Genomic DNA, 24,960 nt, shown 5'->3' with positions numbered 1-24,960 from the left:
GATTACTGGGAGGATCAGTCGAGATAATGTTTGTAAAGTTGTATCAGTAATTAAGGTAGGACTTTTTGCAGTTCTCTGAAGTGCCTTTAATGATTCTGGCCTTTGAATGGGGCAGGTAAATGGGATCTTTTTGTCCTGGAATGTTTCTCAGCACTAAGACAATCAGGAGTCATTGACTTGTATATGGTGGTACTAGGGATTAACTTTCCCACACCCTAAATGGGACTTTTCACTGTGCTTTGAGTGCTTCTTAGCACTGATGTAATCAAGTGCTCCAGGGCCCTGATACAGGGTATATAAGATCCTAGCTTGGTGTTTGACTTTTGGGGCCCTCACTCACTAGAAGAGTGTCCCTGACTTGAAGAGACTCTGGGCAGCCGCTGTTAAGAGCCCCCAGGCTTGTAAACCCAGACGCTAGCATTTTGTTAAACCCTGGTAACTATGAATTGAGATTTGAATCAGACAAGTTCTGTCTGTTGATGTTTGTAATTTATTTGTATTTGCTCTGAAGTTCAGATTGCTGGCTTTTTCTCCTGAACTAGGTGAATGATATTTGTATGTTGGATTAAAGTGAGAGTGTTAACCCTTTAAAAGTTACTTTCCTTAGTAAAGCAGATCAAAAGAACCTGTGCTGGCAGCTTTTGTTGCTGGTCTTGGTGGGTCTTATACCCCACAACAGCTGCTGCTAGCCAAATTGTTGCTACAAAAGTGCTTAGCACAGTGCCTAGAAAACAGAGGTTAAGTGACTTGCCAAAGGTCCAGACCCAGAGCTCTATCCACTGTGCCACCTAATTGCAACTAGCTTGTACTTGCACCCTCAATGTTTAGTGTAGCTTTTGGCACTCAGGAGGCCCTTAAATATTTATTAATCACACATTATGACATTCTAAGAGTTTTATTAGCTAACAAAGATGTTTTGATATAGCATATGGAAAATATAATTTATGCATAAAATTGTTTCAGTCTTACAGATAATTTTAGTATAACATACATACCTGAGAAAGTTTTTCAAGCACAATAAAGAAAAACAGCTTTATTTTTTAGGCTATAATTTATATATATATATTTGCAGAATACTCTTAGTATTCTGTATTTAGTATTCCTCAAAGTTCTTACCTTACCTTAATTGACAATATCTTTTACTCTCATGATTTCAACTATGATCTCGGCTTCTATCCCTGACCTTTCTCCTGAGCTTCAGACCTACATTTCCTACTGCCTACAGGACATATTCTCATGAATATCCCACTGGTACCTCAACCTCAATGTGTCCAAAACTGAGCTGGTTACCTCACACTGCTCTTCCTTAGAATCTCACTATTCACTTAGGCTCCCCTGTTCAACACTCCTGAATTATCTTTAACTATTTCTTCTTTACTTCTCATATACTATTACAGTTATCAAATTCTATTGCTTCTCCTATCAAAACATTTCTCATCATCATGCCCTCCTCTCTATTCTGAATGCTATCACTAGAGAGGCCTCCTCCTAGACTTTGTCTACAATGTATCACAAATCACCACGAAAACTCCCTCCAGTTTTAGACTTCATGCAATGGAAACAGCCTGTGCCCCTGGTATTCTCCCTCTAACTGGGCTGGTTTCTTCCAGAACTTCCACTCTAAAGGGAATGTACAGGCCAGCCATATCTTCATTCTTCTCAAGGCTACACTCCTGACTCTTTGCTCAGACTTTGTCCATAATGCACCAAAAAGCTCACTTTAGTCCCTCTGCTATCCATGTTTTCACTCCTTTCTCCAGGCTATACTCATGACTCTCTTCCTGGACTTTCTCTACAATGCCAGGTACCCTCATCTTTCCAGCTTTCTTTTATGTACTATCTTTCTTTTTCAGACTGCAAGCTTTTTGAGCGCAAGATTATTTTGCATTTATATTCCTAGAGTTTAGCACAGTGCTTGGCATATAGCCAGCCCTTAATAAATGCTTATTTATTTGACTAGAGTATAGGTCCTCATTATTGCATACTTAATCTACTATTTAGTTTCCTAATTAGACATTCTTTCACCTAGCATAGCACAAAGTAGGAGCTTAATACATGTCTGTCGACTGACTGATTTCCTCCTTGCTTCTACCAATCTTTTATACTAAATCTTCAATGGTTTCATAGTACCTCCCAAATAAGGCTAAAATTGTTTTGCCTGGGATGAGAACTCCGCATTCTAGAGTCACCCTACCTATCTACTCCTATCTCATCTAACTCCTATCCATGCACTTATGTTCCAACCAAACTGGACTATCTATCTCCCAAACATTTCAGCCTTCATGACTTTAATCACTCTGTGCCTGTGCCTATTGTGTCCTGCCTCCTCCCTTTCACTGGCTGAATTCCTAGGCAACCTTTAAGGACCAAGTCAAAAGTCACATGCTCCATAAACATCTCTGATCCACAACTCTTGTTGATAATAACTTTCCTTTTAAGACTTCACAAAACACTTTGGTTTGCACAATTGTGTGCATTTATTGTGTATATTATTCGCCAAAAATTGTATGCATGAATATCTTTATTTATTAGAATATCAATTCCAAGACAGCAGGCATGGGGTTTTAAATAAACTTTATATCTCTCCTGGTGCTATCCATATAAAGTGCATTAAACAAATGCTTAATTGAATTTAGTATAAAATTATATCTAATTTTTTTTTCTATCAAATAAATTTCACTTCAGGGATATAGCTTGGATTTACAGAACTATGGCATTTTCCTTCAAATAATTTACAAATAGAGAATATTCTTTGATTCCTGGAAGTAAACATAACTTACTAGTTATAATGGTATAGCTATTCTATAGCTATTATGCTGAATCTGAGCTATACAAAGAAACCACAAAACAACGTATAACACGGTATAATTACCTAGCTTGTGGCAAACCATAGCTGGTTCCTACACCAACCCGAGGCAAGCTGTACACAACTTTTTTTACTGTTGCTTGGTCAGGAAAGTTAAACATTACTGAGGCTGTGTGAGAAGAGAAAATATGATTTAGAAAACAAGAAAAGCACAAAACATAAATTTCACAATATAATTTTCAAGTATTTGTCATGATTTATTTGTTATAGTAATGCATTATCTTATAAAACCAACTTTTCTTACTCTCTATTCAGAAAGGGGTTGGGTTCAATATCAGAACTGCTTTTTCTTGTATATAAGCAGGACAAGTAAAAGAGAGACAAAGAATCAGAGACAAAGAATCAAGAATAATTTCAGACAACACTTAAAAATTAAAATTATTAAAGTTATGAGCACAATTTCCTATGAAATATTTAGAGACATACTTCTGTTTGCCATAAACACTTCCAGAGCAGTGTTCTGTAGAAGATAACGTCTTGAAAATACAGCTCGAATCTCGCTGAACATCCATTTTCCATGAAGTCCCTCTGTGTATGCAAGAACCTAAAACAAAAGGTTAAGAAGAGTCACTCTATGCATTTATATACACATACACATATATGATTAGTTTTTTATTGTCCCTTAATTAATATCTAATTGAATTTATGACAGTCTGACTACATTACTAATCGTTTACTACCTACTTACAAAAAGTCCGATTTTCTAGTTTTAACAATATCACTGATGAGGAAATGAACGTGGATGCAGATTACGTTACTAGTGACTAAATAGCTTAGAGGTTATCTGAGTGTAAGTATTTGGATAAACATAACATTTCTGTGGGGTGATAGAAGGCAGGGCAGACTGGGGAAAGGGGCAATCAGAATATATGCCATCTTAGGGTGGGGGAAGGGTAGAAATGGGGAGAAAATTTGTAACTCAAAATCCTGTGAAAATCAATGCTGAAAACTAAAAATATTAAATAAAAAATTTTAGAAAAAAATTTTTAAAGTTAAAAAAAAAAACAAAAAAAATTTAAAAAACCATGACATTTCTAAAAATGGAGACATGAGAGGTAGTGTTGAGCAGCTAGGTTGCTCAGTGAATAGGATACTGGGCCTGGAGTCAGGAAGATTCATCTTTGTGAGTTCAAATCTGGCCTCAGACACTTACTAGTTATATGACCCTAGGCAAGTCATTTAGCCCTGTTTGCCTCAGTTTCCTCATCTGTAAAATGAGCTGGAAAAGGACATGGCAAGCTGCTCCAGTATCTCTGCCAAGAAAACCCCAAATGGGGTCACAAAGAATTGGACATGACTGAAATGAGTGAACAACAATAACAAGAAATACTGAAGTAAAAAACCATACCAGAGTAAATTATCAATACACAGAACAGGACAAGGTCTCTATTCAGAGTTGATATTTGACATGGCCACTAAATAGCTCTAATGATAAAGTAATAGGGAAACATCAGGGAAACATTGCTGAATGCCCACTACCATAAAAAGGCATTTTGTGTCAGCAGGCAAAAAAGCAACATTGTCCCCAGTCCTGCTGGGGAGGAGTCAGGACACATAGCAAAAATAGTGGTTTTATAAAGCTAAGTGCAAGTCCATAAAGACAGAAGTTATCTTGGACAGGGACAGAGCCAGGAAGCCAGTGGCTTGGAATGGAGGACTGAAAGAACAAGAGGCTAGAGGACTACAGGATTCAAAGGCAGAAGGGATCTTAAGGATGATTTCATCTAAGGCCCCCTTCACTTTATACATGAAAGAAACTGAGCCATGGAGAGACTAAATGACCTGCTCAAAAAAAACATAAAAGAAGATATGGTGTAGGATCAGGCAAGCATTTCTTATATATGGAACATAAACTGGGTCTGAGTTTAAGAAAGAGTCCAAAACAATTGGCTACACTTGTCATTTTTAGGTATGTGTAAACCATTTTGGCAGAAGGGCTAAGCCAGGTTGAGGGTAACCAAGGGGTCTCAAACCTGTTGGTGATTTAAGGGAGTGTCCACCCCAAGCATGTGAAACTTCCCCTGGTGGAATAGGGGGATGAGACGGCCATGAAGGCAGCTGAAGCTGGTGTTGTAGAGCGCTTAGAGCTTGATTAGATATCAAAGACACCAAGGTCATCCACTGCACACTGAACCATCCATCACTAGTCCTCTTGATTCTGTCCTGCCACTGGACTGTGATGGTTCTAGAGGAGAGAGGAGGCTGACAATCTGGTGCAACTCTGGCTCACTTAAATCCAATTTACGCATGAATCAAAAGACATCACCCATATCATTTTGAATTAAAATAGCTCAAAAGAAATGCAAGATGCACAAATTTAGAGAATCCATCCCAAATGTGTACACAGACTATTTTTTGCCGGACCTGTGGTAGAATATACCAGTCTTGTATTGATCTGGTCAGCCACAGTTGGACACACTGAAACTTGACTCTAGCATAGTGACGCTATTTTGGTCCTCTTTGAGAATGAAGGACAACAACCAATCAATGTGTATTTTACCACCTCAGCCTGAAAGATCAGGCTGCACCTGTATTTATAAGCTTTGAGAAAGGAATAGGCAGCTTCTATAAATTATATTCTAAAGTACACTATGCCATTAGAGTCACAAATTGGCTGGAAAGTTTAAAGATATAAGATCATACTGTAGTTGTTACAATTTTTTAATCTGATAAAGCAAAAATATGTCAAAGATTTTAACTCCAACAAAGCATCAATCATGCATAAATCAAAATCATGTAACATTCCTTGAAAGACATACTAAAATACTGGAAATTACCTGCTTCACAACACTTTAGGAATAAAATGGAGAGATATATGCTTGACAAAAGCATTCACCACCATCATGGAGGATACTCAGCACGGTCTATATTGGAGAGAGCTATCACGATGCTCTTATTTGTAAATGACACTATATTGATTACATCAAGCCCTAGAACACTGCAGACTCCTAAATAAGATCCATAAATCACTCAAAGGGTTAAGTCAATCTATAGAAGAAATGTAGACAAAAAAGCCTGAGATCAAGATGATGACATGCAACTGGACACACAATCCTTAGAGCTTCTCTACAGGTTCATGTATATTAGGATAGATATCATAAAGAAACAATGACCTGGGCCCTGAATTGAACAGGAGAAGAGCAAGCTGGACTGCCTTGGGAAACTGCAGAGTTCTTTTAATAGCCTGAAGCTTCTCCCTGAAACAAAAGCAAATCTCTTTTCTTGAGATTCTTTTGCTGATGACTTCCAGTTTTGAAATACTCTATCCCTCAATGGAGAGGAACACAGTATAAATAAGAAATCATACAGGGAAGAATGATGTAGAAATTAGCAAGGAAACAGATGACTATGCCTCCTGCCTCTTAGTAAAGAGGTCGGTGGACTATGCAGTATAAATGGAAAATGCAAGTATGAATACTTTTCATTTCTTTTAAGACCATAACACTGGATTGCTTTTGTTATCTGCCCCTTATATTCCATAATTTCTTCAAATGAGGTATCCCCTGATCATTCCTTCCAGTTACATCAAAATGTCATATTGATGTTTTTTTTCATATCACTTTTCAGTTCCTAATTACTCTGTATTCTATTTCACCCCCTGCAAAAGTCCCTCTCTTATATGGATGAATGAATGAATGTACGTATGAATGAAAAATATTTATTAAGCACTTACTGTTCTAGGCACAGTGCTAAGCAGTTAAGCAAAACAAATGAATACATACATATCTTGAAGGGATAAAAAAACCATCAATAATATTTTGAAAAGAAGTATTCATACTTGCATTTGCACTTTGTTATCCCTTTAGGAGCTAGGAAGGTATTGCTTGATTAAATTTGATGGAATTATAGGGCAGCCAACCATCGAATAGCCAGAGATCAGTCAGCTCCTGGTGGACTTCAAAAAGCAAATTCGCTAAGGAGTGATTTGAGACCAGAGGTAGCTGAGGAGTGTGGGCTCTACAGTTAGCTGAGAACTGAGTCAGTGGCCAAAGAAAAACCCAGTTCTTTAGAGGTAACTGCTCCTTTCCTTGTAGAAAGTGAGCCCTGGAACTGAGGAAGTAAGCTAGAAGTGGAAAAGGTCTAGGTATCTCAGCTAAGTAACCTGTCCAGGCAAGAATGCACCTGGAGGAGCCAGATAAGAATACCACGAGAGGAGAAAGCACAGTGTCATCTTCAAGTCCCAGAAGTATGAGCTGCCTTGGCCATAAATGTTCTCCACATATGTACCCATTATAGTGTATTCTAGGTATGTGCCCCACTCTTCCCACTGATGCTTTTTGTACTTGAAGGTGCATGCCATGTTTATGGCGGTAACATTCTGTTAATACTGTTCATGCTATGATATTTCAATAAGGGTTTTTGCTTTGAACTAACTACATCTATGAGATGTAACAATAAAGGCAAACACATGTGAGGGCTTCTGAACTATAGTTTTAGAAGGATGTACCCACAGAACACCTTTAAACAGAGGTATCTGCTCCCTGGGAGATTCAACCTGTGAGTGTAAGCTGGGGTGAGGGGGTACCTTAGAATGTTATACTCATTCAGTATATATTTGTGATATTTGTGTTTGCTGGAATCCACCTAAGAAAAAGTATTATTTTTATTTTCTTTTGTTTTCAGACTGAAATTAGTTTCTGAATACAATTCTTTTACAAGTTAAACTGACTCCTTTAATATAACTTTTTTTTTGGAGGGGGGAAGGCAGGGCAATTGGGGTTAAGTGACTTGCCCAAGGTTACACAGCTAGTATGTGTGTCAAGTGTCTGAGGTTTGATTTGAACTCAGGTCCTCCTGACTCCAGGGCTGGTGCTCACAAAATAACTTTTACATGGTCGAATACCTAAGTATTTAACATCTGTTATTTCTGTGTCCATTCCAAGTGCAAAAACTGATGTGAATAGCTCAGAATCTTGGTACCTTATTTTGGTACATTATTTTTTTTTCTGGAGGCAATTCGTGGATTCTTTCCATTTTCACTTTGTTTTATGTGTTAAGAAGTTGTAGGCAATTGCCTTGTATTATTTTTGGCATTAGGTTGTTCAAGTTTTTTGACTTGTGTTCTTCTGGGAGACTAATAATACCTAAGTTGACTCTCTTTGAGACCAATATGTTTTGCTTGTATGGAGATTATGTTTTCTTTTAATGTTATTGCTTTTTGCTTCTTTTTCCTCAGACTGTTCTTTGCTTTGGTGTGCTTGCCTCTCCACTCAGTTGTTTTCTCTTTTGTTTCTTTGACACCACGGATTCAAATTCTGCTCTATCGAATATTTCTGCATGCCATAACTTTTGTTTCCTAACTTTTATTTCTCTTTTAAAGTATTCAGGAACATCCTACTATGCTTCCATGTTCTCTTGAGAATCCACAGAGGCCTTTGCTTCACAAAGGTATTAATTCAATTTCTTTTGTTGTGCAATATTCATTTATAAATGTATGGACTCTTTTAGCTGATCTGGAGGCCCTATTTCCTACTGTTATTACTATCTTCCCTGTTGGCTTATATACTTGCACTCAAGGTCTTTAACAGAGTTTTCTTCCTCCTAAGATCAATGGAAATTTCAGTCTATGTTCTTTATCCCTAGGATATCTTTTTCCCTGCGGCCATCTACAATAAAGACCTCTATTTTCTCTCCTCTCATTCTCTTCTTAATCCCCTATAATCTGGCTTCCTACCTTATCATTCCACTGAAACTCCTCCCTCCAAAGTTACCAACGACTTCCTAATTGACAAATACAATAGTGGTCTCTCAATCTTCATTCTCCTCAATTTGTCAATCTCCCTTTTCTCCTTGATACTTTCATCTCTTTAAGTTTTCAGGACAATGCTCTCTACTGGTTCTGACAACTCCTTCTTAGCCTCCTTTGCTGAGTCTTCATCCAGGTAAGGCCTACTAACTTGGTGTCCCATAGGGGTCTAGTCTGGGCCCTCCTCTCCTTCTATATTGTTTTGCTTGTGCTGTCACTCACTCTCACAGATTTAATTATCATCTTTATGCTGATGATTCTCAAACCTACCTATCTAGCTCTAACCTCTCTGCTGACCTCCAATTTCACATCTCCAACTGTCTTTCAAATATCTGGAACTGGATGTCCCACAGACATCTTAAACTCAGCATGTCCAAAACTGCACTCATTTTCTTTCTCCTTAAACCCTACCCCACCAACCAAACGTCTCTATTACTCTTTGAGAGCACTATCCTCCTCCCAGTCCTTCAGGATTGAAACCATTCTTGACTTTTCACTATCTCTCCCCCTTCTCATCCAATCTGTTGCTAAGGTTTGTTGATTTTACCTTTGTAACATTTCTTGAATACTCTCTCTTCTTTTGTATGATATTGCCACCACCCTGGTGCAGGCCAGTATCTCCTTATGCACAGACTACTGCAAAAAACTCTTGGTTGGTCTGCCTGCCATAAATATCTTTCTACTTCAGTCCATCTTCCATCTAGCCACCAAAGTGATTTTCTTAAAGGATAGGTCCAACCATGTCAATCTCCTTATTCAATAACCTCTAGTGTTTCCCTATCATCTTCAGGATCGATGGCAAAATCCTCTTTTTGGCATCCAGAGACCTTCATAAACCTCACTCCTACTTTTGCAGTATTCTTCTCCTTCATTTCATTGACATTAGCTTCCTTGCTATTCCATGAACAAAGCACTCCCATCTTGTCTCCTGGCATTTTCACTGGCTATCCCCCATGCCTGGAATGTTCCCCTTCCTCATCTTCATCTCCTGGTTTCCTTCAAGTTCCAACTAAAATGCCACCTTCTACAGGAATCTTTTCCCAATCTCTTTTAATTCCATTAATTATTTCCTATGTTTCCTCTACTATTTCCTATATATCCTACAGAGAGCTTGTTTATACATATTTCTTTGCTTGTTGTCTATGCCATTAACTTGTGAGACCCTCCAAGGGCAGGCACTTGTCTTTTGCCTTTCGTATCTACAGCCTGGCACATAAATGTTTATTGACATACTGACATATTCTCTTGCTCACTTTCTGACTTATTCACCTTTTATGCAGTTTCCTTTTCCTTTTGAGAGCTGGACCTCAAAGTGGTCTTATCTTCTGCCCATGCTGGGCAATTTATATTTCACTGGCCCCAACCTCTGCCCCACGTCACTTCTGGGAGGAAATGAATTGGTCCTAGCTGGATCCCAGTCCCTTTAGGTCTAAGGGATATACTCACACCCTAGTATCCTGACACAACTCCCTCAGTTCCTCAGTTCTCCGGCTAAGTATTGTTGCTGCACAGAGCACTGTCACATGGCAGTTCCAGTCATAGCAGTTGTTTGCCTTTTGGTTTTCTGTGGAGGGAGGGGGAATGGGCAAAGGTAAATTCCATGGTTATCTTGTGGGTCAGCTTGTGCCACCTTGCCAGCGTGGTGGCTGGTGGGGGAGGGGTGCTGAATAAGCTCCTAGGGTTTAGGGATTACCCTTCTCTGTTGATAGTTTATCAGCCTATCCCCTCATTAGGGTTCTTGGTATCTTAGACTGGTAGAGCTCAATAAATAAATTAGTCAATATTTATTAAGCATCTACTATGTGCCAGGTACACAAAAAGAGGCAAAAGACAGTTCCTTTTCTCAAGGAGCTTAAAATCTAATGGGGAGTTAAAATTGCTTTATCTCTTTTGCATAATTCCTATTTTGGAGAGGTTTGAGAGGTCTCTGGTCTATCTAGTCCACCTGGACTACCCAGCCCACCACCCCTTCAGAAATGTGATTTAAACAGACAAACAAACAAAAAAAACCCTTTGAGCCTATATCAACTAGTTGCCTTATTACAGTTAACTTATGGCAGGGTAACTCGACTGACATTCTCATGGATGGCAATTTCACACGGTAAAGATAGACTGATGACCTAGAGACCTTCAGCAAACAATCACAAGTGCTTAATACCTTTTGGGGAATTCCATATCTTTTGGGGGGGGAGGTAGGGGGTGGGGAGCATTTCTGAGTTTGATTCCTTTTTAAGCTAATGTGCTTGTTTTAATGCAAGATTAGTTTGAACCAGCAGTATGAATACCTTATGTGTTGTAGGATCCATTGAAGACTTTTTAGGTGCTTGTGTTGGTATGCAAAATGGGCTCCTTAGCACTTAGTTCAACCAAGCACCCTTGAAGAGTTTGGCTTTTGTTCCCTTTGAGAAATTCAGTGTGTTTCATTGAGCCTTACTAGGTGCTAAGCCCCAGGCCCAAACCCCTATTAGGTGTAAAACCTTAGTGGGTGTGGATTGGCAACTAAGGTGGGGCCCAAGGTGGGGCTAACTCCAGGGAGGGCCTAGTTTACATGTCTAGGACAGCAGAGGCTTTTAGACCACGTGGGTTTAAGTCGCCTCTTTGTGATGATTCTAGGTCACGTGGGCGAGTCACATGTGTGACTCACCCCTAAACCTGAAAAAGATATAAAACCAGGGGTTGGCTTTCTCTTCTTTGGAGCTCTTACCCACAGCAGTGGTGACACACATGACTCTGGGCCAGCCCTTGTTCTGAGCTCCTGGGCTGAACCTAGATGTTGGTAACTATGAATCTGTATTTGGTCTGTCTGTTGATGTTTGTAATTTGTTTGTAATCTGCTCTGAAGTTCAGTGTGCTGGTCTCTTCCCCTGAACTAAGTGAATGATATTTGTATGCTGAATTAAAGTAAGCTTGTCAACCCCTTCATGTAGCTTTCCTTAGTTAAGCAGATCAAAAGAACCTGTGCTTTTGTGGCATGCTTGTTGTTGGGGTTGTGTTGGTCTTACACCCCCACAACAGCTGTTAGCTGGATTGTTGAAATAGTGTTCTAAGCCTTCTCAGAACCTGGAGGAATTTTCATCCCAAAATGGTTTTTCGCCATAAGGTTAGGTGGTGATTTCTCATCAACCCAGATCCCCTATTTATTTGGAGAGTTTTGTTGGGACAAAAATTTATTTTACCTTTGAGGCAAAAAATTCAATTTTCTTTTTCTTTTACTCTTCTTTTTTGTTTTTGGATTGGGACAAGCTTTTGCAAAAACAAATACAGGTAAGAATTTTTGTAAAATCATATGTGTTTGGTACAGAACCATGTATAAGGGGGTAGGGTGTAAATGTAATTATCAAGCCTACCAGCTATGGTAGACTGGGACCCTCATGAAAGACTTTATTTTCAAACTGTCTAAGAATACGTGGACTTTGGTGAGACTTTTCAGTATAAAGCACTGGGGGGAAGGCACTCAAAAAGATAATGCTTGAGTCTGCCCAAATCACTAGAGAGACTTCCAGAATTGGGGCTATGGATAAATATGCCAAAAATACCTTAGGTGATTTACTGGAGACACAAATGTTTAACTGATGTTTCCCCAGGAAAGGATAAAGGCAGCATGATGAAAGGGGTGGAGTGCTAGGCTAAGAGTGAGGAAGACCTAGGTCCCTCCTCTTATTAGAAGTGTGACTCTGCGTAAGTCACTTAACTTCTAGGTATAGGTCGTTCTCTATGACTTAGTACCCTATTCAGGACTTTATCACCTCTGATTATTTGACTGAACATCCCAATGGGTTTCATTGCATCTAGTTAATTTCCTTAAGACAGGTCTGACCATGTATGTCATTCCTCTGCTCAAAAATTTCCAGTGGCTTCATATTGGCCTTTAAGATAAAATATACATATATATCTGAGCCTGGCATTTAATGCCCTTCACAATCTAGCTCTAGACATTCTGTACTAGTGCCCTTCCACACATTCCATGTTCCAGCTAAACTTGTTTATTTGCTGTTACCAGAAGTAGGGATTCTATCTTCCACTTCTGTTGTACAGGATATCCACACGCCTGGAATAATATACTCTACACCTTACAACCTCTAGGTTCTTTTAAGGCTCAGTTTATCAGACATCTCCCAAGGGAAAACTTCCCTGATTCATTAGTTGGTGCTTTCTTTTCTCAAATCATCTTCTACTTGTTTATCTGTATATAGTTAGTATATTCCCAGTAAAATGTAAACTCTTTGAGGGAAAGGATTATCTTTTTATCCCAAATCTGAGCCATATATTGAAAACAAAGAAAGATGAGACATGAAGGAAGAAGGGGTTACTTCTAGTTGGGAAGGGGATGGGGTGGGGTGTCTAACTAAGGAGGCAGCAACTGTGCTGGGCTTCATCAAAGAAAGAATTTCATGGTGAGTTATTCTATTTTGTAGAGAACATGTTCCAGAGAACGTGTTCAAATACTTGGAGGAAAGAAAAGAGAGTGTTAGATCAGGTTTCACCTCAGCTGCAACATAAAATGTATGAAAGGGTGTACGTAGTATGAGATAAGGTTGATGCCAGACAGCAAAAGCATTAAATACCACTTTAAGAAGTTTTTTGTTGTTTTTTAATCCTGTAGATAACATGGAGACAATGAAGGTTTCTGAACAGGGTTCTGATACAATCACTTTACATGCTCATTTTTAATAAAGTTACTATAAATAGATCTGAAATAATGAGACTCTGAAAGTCTCAAAATCTTTTATAATTTAAAGTCTACTGGTATTATATAGCAACAAGGCAATATTTGGCAAAGTGATTCACCAGTGAAAATAAAAACGGGTCATCCATGTGAAGCTAGTTTTAATATAGATTATAACCAATCCACGCCCTCCCACCCTGCCAAAATATTTGCTCCTAACCATCACTTTCTAAACATTTGAGGATTTATTGACATATAAAAGTTACAATATTTGCTATCAGTGGGTGAAACAGCTAGGTTTCCACTTTAAATTGCCATCAAAACTCTCTCTAAAGTGGGGAATGGTATGAAAGATGTTGGGAAAAGTAGAATTGCCAGGAATTGGCAACTGATTAAGTATAGGAAGCTAAGGGAAATAAAATTCACAAATGACGTGAGGCTACAAAATCTGGGTGAATGGGAGAATGGTAGTGCCCTCAGAAGAAATAAGAAAGTCTGGAAGATAGTGGTTTTTTTGGTGGGAGGCTGATGATGTTCATTTTTGGACAAGTTGAATTTCAGATACGGTTAGGCCATGAACATGAAGATGTCCAAGAAGCAGTTAGAAAAATAGGGTTAGAGCTCAAGAGGGAGGTTAGGGAGAGAATATAGAGTCGGAAGTAAGCTGCTCAAAGATAATAATCAAATCTATGGGAAATGATTAAGAAAGAAGAGAGTACAGAGAGGAGAGAAGAAGGCCCAAGCTTAAAGAGTAGGGGATGATGATGTAGGAAAAGAGATTAAGAAGGAGTAGACCTAATTCTAGAAAAAAGAAATAGAAAACAGTAATTACCCAGAAACCTGTGAAAGAGAAAAAGCATCTACAAGGAAGTTGTGTCAAATGCTGCAAGCTACCAGAGGATAAGAACTGAGAAAAGAGGATTGATTTTAAAGTTAAGAAATCATTGATAACCTTTCAATGAATAGTCTAATAGAGTGATGAGGTTGAAAGTAGGCTTCCGAGAGATTGATAAGTATAGCTAATTAACTAGAAATTTTTGTAGTGAAAGGGAAGGGATATAAGACAATAATTTGAGGGGGGGGGTTTAAAATAAACTTTTTTTTTAATCCAAAGGAGGAAATTTAGGCATGCCCGCATGAAATGAAGGAGTCTATAAAGAAAGACTAAAATTTGAGGGTGGGCAGGAGAATGATCATTTGGGGAAGTCAACTAATTTATAAATATTTATTAAGCACCTACTATGTGCTAGGCACTGTGCTAGGCGCTACCAAGTCAGAGGTTGGTCTTTTCTTCCTTGGAGACTAGAATAAGTGAGGAGACAACAGGTAGAAATTTAGAGGGATCTATATTAAGAAGACTTTATTACTTTTAACAGACTAGTTCTCGGATTTTTTTTAAAATATAAATAGGATAAAGTTCCTAATGAATGGCTGAGTTATAGTAATACTTTTAGATATTTTAAAAGTTCTACTCTCTCAAAAAACCTGTAGTTACATCTAGAAGACTAAAAAAATACTTGTAAACAGTAGTTGCCAAGACTTTGTCAAGACTTTTCTAAAATTTCCATAATAATAGTTAATAGCTCACACTTATAAATTTCTTTAAGGTTTACAAAGCACCTTTCTCCAAACAATCCTGTGAGTTGGGCAATAAAAGTATTGTTTTTTTTTTCATTTTACAAATGAGCAAACAGTTAAATGACTCACACATGTCATTTAGTCAGCTAGTTCTGTTTCAGACAATTCAAATGCAGCTCTTCTAAATCTAGATCAAGCTCTTTTCCCACTATACCCCACGGATTCTTTTTTATTCATATATGCCTACACAAATATAATTGAATTTATAAGTTGTGAGCACACAAATCAGAAATCTCGAAGGAATATTATGAAAAGGCAATTACTTCCTTCAATCTAATGTACCCTAGAATTGAACAAAACAATATACTCAATGCTCATTCAATTTTTAAATTTTATTTGTGAATTATGTCATAAAAATTAATAATGGACTCACCTAATATAAATTCAATATTATGTGAAAAAACTTAATAGGCACTGGAATATAGCATGAAGTAAGACCTATTTCCACCACCCTTTTTAAAAGTATGATTTGTTTCCCTATTAATGACATGTGTTTTTATTTTATTATTTTTCTTTTTAAAATCTATTTTTAATGTGACAGAGGGAAAAAATGTTTTAATTCAACTTAATAGAAAAATCTTAGCCTCTCACAAAAATCTAGGTATTAACAAGCAATTCAAAAGTTAAGTTAAAGCTAAGTAAAAATCATATTCCCTTGAACTTTTTAGCGCTGAAATAGGTTACCTTCACAGGAGTCTTGAAAGGAAATTCAACATATGATAGCTGACAATTGCAAACTAATCCTTACCTTACTTCTATTTTTTTTTTTTGTGAACTGCAAAGTAAGGCCAACAGACAGCCTAAGATGGATCTCAGGTCCAGTACAAGCTTTTCAAGCCTAATCAAAGGAGTGTAAAAAAACGTAAATAAAAAGATGAAAGTGTCTTTGCTTTTACATATGGCAAAAAAAAAAAAAAATCAGTGAAAGGCTAGAAAAGAAGTGAGATGTTCCATAGGGGAAGGTTAAGTCTGATGCTAATGCTTACTTAAAATGGTGACAGTCTGGAGTAGTGAAGCCTTGCTGGGCTGCTTTAATTTCTCCCTGGAATAGCTCTCTCCCAACCTTCTGCAGCACATCAAAGTCTCTGGAGCTCAATTAAAATTGGATTATATTGAAATGCTCTATCTACGGGCCTGTGTGCTCACTAACACTTTTCTCCCAGTAATACTCCAGATGACAGTTGCCCATCCCAATTTAAACAGTTGTCATAGAGACGGTGAACTAAAGCAGCAGTAACTAACAATACAAAGGAAAGGTAAGTGTAAGGGTTTCCGTGAATGAAGGCTTGCTTTTCAACAATGCTGTTTATGCCACCAATGGCTAAACAAAACAGACAGAAAAACACTATCAAGATCTGTAGGGATATAAATGTGGCTAAGCTTTGCAATTAGTTTATTTTACTGTAACATGTTTACATTTTAACATTTTGATATATATACTAACTACTTAAAATTCCTGCTTTTCCCAAAGGAGGGTAACTATCGACTATGACTAATATTTTGTAAATTAAAGATGTCAATATATTCTTTCAAATTATAAATTCACCATGATAAGAATAAGTCAGCTGATAAAGTTTTTTTTTCTAACCTTAGTGTTTAAATTCCAATCAAGAAATAGCTCTTGGTAGTACATGCACAAAAATTAGATTTTCTTGCAAGTTTGTTACTTTCAAATGATCTACAATCACTGAAGAAGCAACATTTATCTCTAAATCACAATTCAGAATTTCTTTCTGGTTTTAATTAGTGAGTAATCTATAATGTTGTGTAATTTTTCTTTATGAAATCAAAGCCTATCAACACACCCAGAAAATACTGGCAGCTTCCTAAAAGACTAAGAATGAAGACAGTTTAAAGTTCTGGCAGCACTGGAGAGCAATATATTTGACCATGTCGATTGCTAGTAATGATATTATGTTCTCATGTAGATGGCATGTTTCTGGCACTAGAAAAGCTCTTAACCTTTTTTTTGTAATTGGCTTATTGCAAGTCCCCAGATTGTTTTTTCTACCATTGTGCTGATCACCATGGAAATATGTAATTATTGCTATTTTACAGTATTGTACAATATTTCTTTTAAGCCTTCACTAACTGTGCTCTTGCTCTCCTGGGAAGGCTGTGTTAGGATTTTGAAGCAGCAACAAGGCCGAGTGCACAAAGTGCAGGCCAAAGGGGAAGAAAACAAAAATGTGTCAGAAAATCTAAAAACTGCACAGATCAAAATTTGTCAAAACAAGGCCTTGGTTTAAACCAACAAGAAGGGCCCCTCCAGCTTGGGCCTTGACAAAGCACAGCCTTTATATTTATTTATTTATTTTTTTTATTTTTAGCCCAGCTGTAGAAAATACCATCTAATGAACCTGTCTGGGGCGGCTGTCCCCATCCTGTCAGGCATGTCAGGAAATGACAAGCACTGGGGACAGGCCGCCGCCAGTCATCGACAGGCCTGCCAGCTGGAGAGTTCAGCCCCAATCTAATCACACCACCAGAAAATAACTTTCACGCTTTCAGCCTGACAGGATGGACTCAAGGAAAAAAAAAATAGGACTGGAAACAATGCTTTTTGTTTCAATTACATACCTTTTTTCACACAGTAATTAAAAAGAATCTATTGGCACATGCATTTCATGCTGCTTCATATTAATGCAACTCAGTGTAAATGTCATTATTAAAATAAAGAAGCAGATGCGGAAGTTGTCTAGATAAGGTGGATAGAGAGAAAACAGGAGGAAGACTACCTCTGTCACTTCTTTGAAAACTATAGTTCTGAAATGTCATTTAAAAATTTCTAGTTTTTATGGTTTAAATTGTACTGCTGTCTATAAACACAATCAGGTACATGATCTATAGACAAGACAGAGTCACTGCTTCCCTTTTATTTGAGAGCTTCAAGAATAATAGGAGACTCTAGTGTTTTCCCACAGCAGTGGAATATTTTCTGTTTTCTGTTATATTTGGAAGGAAAGTATTGTTAAGAAAATAATTTAGTAGACTGAAGATACACGACTCCAATAAGAGGGATTAAAAGCGTATGTGTGTAGGAATCATTTAAAGCTCTCTGTATTTGTCTATACTCTCAAATTACATACCAGCAAATTTATTCATTGCTTCAATCAATTGTTTTGGATAATTATCAATTCATTGTTTTGGAATCAGAGAAGCAACAGTTGGAATTATTCAGTATTCTGAATGACAATAGATTAGTTACATGAAAGGATAACTAGACATCAAAAGGTACGACTACATTTGCTCATTATATGCTTAAGTGTTAGTAAATGCAGATGCATTTATATATATACTTCTTTCATACATACTGGTGTTTTTTAGAAATATTTCATGACATACTGTCAACATTCAATCCTGAAAAGCTCTGCTAAGTGCTCATATATATATTTATTATAGATAAATTTTCATCTAGAAAATTTACATCTATTAGGATGTATCCAGAATGTAAAGAGTATATGTGCATGCATATATGTACATGCACATATAGATGCATGTATAGATGGATGTGTGTACTTAGAATATATTTTGAATGACAGTCACTTTCTTTTTTAAAAAAAGTACTCATTCTTTCAAGTCAAAATAGAAATTTTCTATATAGAAGACTAATGAGTTCCAGAAGGTTAAGCAAACCTCTATTTAATATGGGCTTCTTCTTATGTGGATCCCATTAGCATAGGAAACTCCCAGACAATGAAACTCCCTCTCATCAATGCAGGTCAGCACCTTCTTTGCAACTTAGAGTTACCAAGAGAACTGAGAAGTTAAATGAGCTGCTGAGGGGTGACACATCCAGTATGTGTCAGAGGTGGAAATGGAACCCAGGTCTTTCTGGTGTCAAGGTGGCTCTCTATTCACTAAGCCACAATGTCTATTTAACAGAAAGAAATGTAATGATATATTAAATTCCAATGTATTTCTCCATCTGGCTTTTACAGTTACCTTGTTGAAATCATGGACTATACCTATATATTAATGTTATATACCTACATTTACCTGAAAGATCCCAAAGCTTATGCTTTATACAGTATAACAATCAGTTCACTCACTAAATGATTCTTCTGAATGGGATGCTATGCTTGATATATTATTAGTTAATATATTAATTAATATACTAAGAACTCTGAAACACAACTTTGTTATCAAGTTGATGTCACAAATAGGTAGGTAGAAGGTACTAAGTGAAATGAAAATACTTCTAGAAGAACAAAGTTAACAGCACTGCTCACTCAAAAGTGCCATGAGAAGACGAGAATTCCATTTTATATCCTGTCTGGAAGATAAATGAGGTGAAAAGGGTATACCATGCACTTTCACATTTTCATATAATATATGTACACGTACATGCACACACATATATTTTGAATGTGTAGCAATTTTATTCAAACATGCACGTATGATTTTGTCATTAGCTTACTCTGTACTGCTTTATTGCTGCTTTATTTAATTCATTTCATTCATGTAGGTGCAAAGAGAGCTATGGCCTCTTGACCCCAATTTTCACTTAGAGAAACAAATTTCTTTTTGCAAACTAATGTAATTTTTCTTCTGTCAACCTTCAACCCTCAAAATATTAACCCCATTCTTATTATAGTAAATATTCATGTTCTGTCACCCAAATTTACTTACAATTAATGAAAATTCCTACTTTTAATCAAGTGATGAAATTGTTTCTGTTCTAATTTATACCAAAGTGATTAAAATAGCTATATTCTAACGAGTTATTTTTTGTTTCTGCATGAACATAATTTAATTTATGTCTATATTTGGAATTCTTCGGTGTTAGAAATAATCTAAAGGAAGAAGAGGCAGGTAGAGTTGAGGTCTGATCATAGGTTTTCTAACAAATATCAATGCATGTAAACACCTAGGTAGCTAGGTGGAAAAGACAATGTAGTGCTGCTCCCAGAGTCAGTAATATCAGAATTCAAGTGCTATTTCATACCCTTCCAAGGTGTGTGGTCCTGGTCAAGTAACTAAACTGTGCTTGGCCTCAGCTTTCTCATCTGTAAAATGGGGATACATCTACCTCACAGGGTTACTGTGAGGATCATGAGATAGCATATGGAAATTGCTTCACAAACCTGAAAACAATATGTAAATGCTAGCTATTATTAGCTATTTTGCATGACAATGACTTGAAGTATGCCTTCTGGGAACTAGGTTTACTGTTCTGTCCCTTTTGGATCCAATATGTAAGAAAAAGGCACGTATATCCCTTGAATAAAACTATTTTGCAACAGATTAACCAACAAAATGGAAAATCAAGTATGTTATCTGAAAAGTCTCAAATAAATCTACTGTTTAAATAAAATGATTTGCTGAAAGTAGGCAGTAAGTGTGAATCTATTCCAGTGATACAGTTCTTCAATATGTAATCAGCACAGTGGGGTAGGTCTTCCATATCAGTTCAATGGATGCCATGTGGAAATAGCAATCATTTCAGTGTCAGAAAAAATTGTCAACATACTTAACTTTGGCAATGTTAACATAATACCAATCATCTTGATAATTAGCAATAGAGGACTACATTTTTCAGCTTTAAAATGGACAGTTAACATACAGTAAACATATATTTGGTTAAATAATGGGTTAAATAATAATAATAACAGATATTCATATAGCATTTGAAGATTTGGTTTGTGAAAGATTTTCCATACATTATCTTATTTGATTGCAACAACTTTATTACGTAAATACTAGGGGGGTATTAGTATCTCCATTTTACAGAAGAATGAACTAAGGCTCAGGGAAATTAATTTAACATTCTCAGGGTTACTGAACTAATAAGTAGCAGAGGTAGGCTTTGAACCCAGATCTTCCTGACTGCAAGATCAATACTTTTCCAGTATGCCATGCCATTTGCTAAGGAAAGCAAATGAGCTTATTTTTAAAGTTGAAAACACTATAATGAATGCTATTTCAATTATCTTATAAATACACATAAGTATGGGAAACTCACAGTGTGGGGAGATCATCTCAGGCACATGGCAGTTAAATATGACCTGCCCAAAGTTACATACTTATTAAAAGTCAAAGGCTGGATTTGATTCTAGGTCATCCCTATTCCATGGTCAGCAATCTATTAATTATACCATGCTTTCTCTAAAAAGTAAATCAGTAGCTTCTTTATGAAATTAATATACTATGTAATACAGTATTATATTTTATATATTTAATAATGAATACATATAGTATTAAATGCGCATTCAAACATTTCATTAGAAACAAAATTCAAATGTTACTCTATAGTATTTACTTATTTCACAGAAAAATTTGAGTTTATTGGGTATGCAAGAATATGACAAATTCAAAGTAGTATGTGGAGGTGAATTGAGGTCAGTTTAAAAGAATACAAGTGTGTCCTCAAGTTACAGAAGTAGTTGAATTCCTGAAAAGTATTATGTACATTAATATATTTACTTGGTCATGAGAGGCAGCAAATGAATTCTCCTTACTTGGAATACTATTGGATACCTAGGAGTATAGTGCATAGTGGATTAAAAAAAAAAGATGAGAAGTGTGAGAAGGGAAATTAAAAGTACATGAAAAGATGGTATGCCATCTTGAACTTGTCCTGATTTCTCTGAGAGATTTAATGAGAAACAGCTTCATTCTTTGGAAAATTGTAACTAGGAAGGAGCGAAACTGGCTGCCTCCAGTCTGTCTGATAATCATACCCTGGATCAAAAACATTAACTCATACAGTCTATAAACCAGATTCATTTGTCTTAACCAGTTTGTTTGGTTTTTAAATATAAATACTTTCTAAAAAAGTTAGGCCTTCTTCTGGTTCTTCACATAGTAATAGTTGTTTTTTTTTTTTCTTAAATGATGGTGAGATACAGCTTCCTGCTGCTCTAAAGACTGGTAATATTAGAGCTTAGAGAGTAGGTCACAGAACTCCTGCAACTGCTGGACCATCTGCATTTTTGGTTTTGGTTAGACTCCAGAGAACATTCAAGAACCTAGATGATTGGTAGTAGGCTTGCTGTAACACCCACCAACTCCATTCTACTCCCAGGTAACATTAATGTTGGACTTCAACGCGGCCCTGGCTCCTAGTCTAGTGGTGCCATTCTGGTCACTATAAACAACATAACCAAGAATAGTTTACTTCTTCTATGATGCACCTTCTACTACTGCTGAAATTACTAATCTTGTTCTGAAAGAAAATTTCTGGCTCCTAATCTAAATCATTCAACAAGTACTTATTAAATGCCAACTATAAGCCAGGAACTGTGCTAGGTGCTATAAATATAAGTATAAAAATGAAATAATTTCTACTTTATAAAAAGCATATGTTCCAACAGGGGAGACCAGCAAATATAAAAAAACATGTATTTACGTAGCATAAAGTGATTAAATACAAATTTACACAAAATGGTGAAATACAAGGTAGTTTTAGAGGTAGGACATTAGCTGTTGAGGGAATTAAGAAAGGATTCATGTAGACGATGGTGGCTTAAATGCATCCCAAAGGAAGAAAGCAACTGTTCTGTGTGAGTGAAAGAAAGAAGGGGTCAGGTGTAAGAGGTGTTGTAGGGGTAGAAATGTCAAGATCTGGGAACTAGTTGAGTGTGTGTAGTGGTAGAGATTGAGGAGTCCAGGATGAGGCTGGAATTATGAACCTGCGACACTGGAAGGACGGTGATGCCTTCAACAGAAATAGCAAAGTTTGCAAGAAGGGAAGAGAAACAAGATCAGTTTTGGATGGGCTGCTTTTTGAGGCAGCTGGGGATGCGGACTTGGAGTTCAAGGAGAAGAGGCTGATTTCTGCAGAGAGATGACGGTAAAACCCATCGGAGCTAACGAGTCTACTGAGAGTGCGCAGAGGCGAGAGACAAGAGGAAAGCCTCTGTTAGGGGCTGTCGTATATGCTTTCTATGACAAGCCAACAAAATAGACTGAGAAGGCGCCGTTGGATGAGTAGGAAGGGAGGCAAGAGAGAGGAGTATCATGAAGACAGACGAGAGCACCTGTGAGGAAAGCATGGCCAACAATATCGAACGAAGCAAATGTGCTGAGATGAAGGGCCAACAAAGACGGTCAGATTGGGCAGAGATCATCGGTTACTCTGGAGAGAGCAATTTCAATTGAGCGGTGAAGTAAAAAGCCAGAATGCAAAGTGTTAAGGAGTAAGAGGAGAGGAAGTGGTTGCAGTTAAGTGGACACAATTTTTCCAAGGAATTTGGCTGAGAAAGGCAAGAGACATACAGGACAATAGCTTCAGGGGAGTGGAGGGTATAGTGAAAGTTAAGGATGAGGGGAGATTAAGGCATGTTAGAAGGTAATAGGGAAGGAGCCAGTTAAAAGAATGTGAAGATTCAAATGGTAATACTGGATTTTGTTAAGGACTTGCCACATTCCAGGAACAAGAATGATGTTACAAGCTGTGGCAAATACTCCTTCTTCTGTGGTGGACCTTCCACTTCTGCTGAGGCTGTTCAACTCTTCATGAAATATTTTTTTTTGGCTCCATAGTTTTCCTTTTCATCTCACCACTGACCAAGGCCCTCAGTTTGTCTTTCATTTCACTACTCATGACTCTTCAAATAAAAATTCCCCACTACATGGCACAGTACTTTCTCGTCAGATGGGCATAAAGTAAATGCCTGAACAATGTCAAATTCTACACAGCCTATCATTAAAGAAAACCAGTTACCCTACTTCCTACCATGGAACTGTTATAATAATATTTATTCATTAATTCAAAACATGAACTACTATATGGTTTACATCTCCAGTCTTACCTGCAGTCACCTAGACCCTGCAACCATTGACAAATAGGGATAGTTAAACGCCTCACCATATTCAGTCTCATATCTGGCTTTCCTCTTAATACTTACACACTATTAGGCTTACCTGGTAACTGGTGGACTAAGGCATTTTTCCCATCATTCAGATATTAAGGTTTGTGGCCTAACTAGATAGGATTACCATTTTCATTATGAATCTATTCTATATTCTAACAGCTCTTGTAGTGATGCCTCCACTTCTGCGCCAAACTGTATCTGTTGAATCCTTGTCCAACCACATCAGTGAAAAGATGAGAGTAATAAGATAGTTCATAGCAGCTCTTTTTGTGGTAGCCAAGAATTGGAAATCGAAGGGATGCCCATCAATTGGGGAATGGCTGAACAAGCTGTGGTATATGAAGGTAATGGAATACTATTGTGCCATAAGAAATGGGGATGATACGGACTTCATAACAACCTGGAAAAACCTACACGACATAATGCTGAGTGAGCGGAGCAGAGCCAGGAGAACCCTGTACACAACCACAGATATATGGATTCCGTGAGGACCAACCCTGACAGACTTCGCTCTTCTCAGCAACACAAGGTGCAGGCACAACTCCAAAGGACTCACGATGGAGAATGCTATCTACATCCAGAGAAAGAAATGAAGTTTGAATGCAGATTTTACACTTCATGCTCGCCTTTTTCTCTTCTCGTTTGTTTTTGTTTTTGTTTTTTTTTTGGTTCTGTTTCTTCTTTCCCATGATTCATTCCATTAGTCATAATTCTTCTCCGCAACTTGACTAGCGTATAAATTAATTCAATGCGAAGTCATTCGTGGTAGTTATATGAGATTCCATGCCGTCTTGGGAAGGGAGGGGGGAGGGAGGGGAGAAAATCTGGAACTCAAAATTATGTAGAACCGTCTGTTGTAAACTAAAAATAAAAATAAATATTAAAAAAAAAGATAATTCAGAGGTCATAGATTCACATAGGTGACGAAATGACATGACTGGCAGGGACCTGGACTTGAGGAGCATGTGAACCAGGATATGACGTATGAGTTTCAGAAACAAAAGGGGCTTTTGGCTAACACAATCCCATTAAGCATTGGCCTTGAGTTCCATCAAGGCATTCAGAGGCGGGACAGGAGGGGGACAGACACGGTGTCCAGGCCCATATCAGTATTGATATAGCTGAGAAAGGAGAGAATGTGACTAGGAACCAACACCACTGGAAAACAAAAGTTGCTTCTGGAATAATCAATTGTTCACATTCTGTAACTGCTGCCCCAGATTGC

The 24,960-nt window shown here is 37.4% G+C and overlaps 1 protein-coding gene across 5 annotated transcripts in view; it reads right to left on the bottom strand.

Annotated features, from left to right (window-relative positions):
• Window positions 1-24,960, bottom strand: part of NBEA (neurobeachin) — a 768,499-nt gene that overhangs the window by 126,071 nt on the left and 617,468 nt on the right. For all 5 annotated transcript variants that reach the window (XM_036747790.1, XM_036747792.1, XM_036747793.1 and 2 more), the window contains 2 exons: window positions 3,293-3,410; window positions 2,873-2,975 (listed from right to left, as the gene is read on the bottom strand). In XM_036747790.1, coding sequence (XP_036603685.1) covers window positions 2,873-2,975; window positions 3,293-3,410 — 221 coding nt within the window. The remainder of the gene's footprint in view (window positions 1-2,872; window positions 2,976-3,292; window positions 3,411-24,960) is intronic.

Source organism: Trichosurus vulpecula, chromosome 2, assembly GCF_011100635.1.
Source record: "Trichosurus vulpecula isolate mTriVul1 chromosome 2, mTriVul1.pri, whole genome shotgun sequence".
In the NCBI taxonomy this organism is placed as follows: domain Eukaryota; kingdom Metazoa; phylum Chordata; class Mammalia; order Diprotodontia; family Phalangeridae; genus Trichosurus; species Trichosurus vulpecula.
This window is presented reverse-complemented; position numbering and strand designations above follow the sequence as displayed.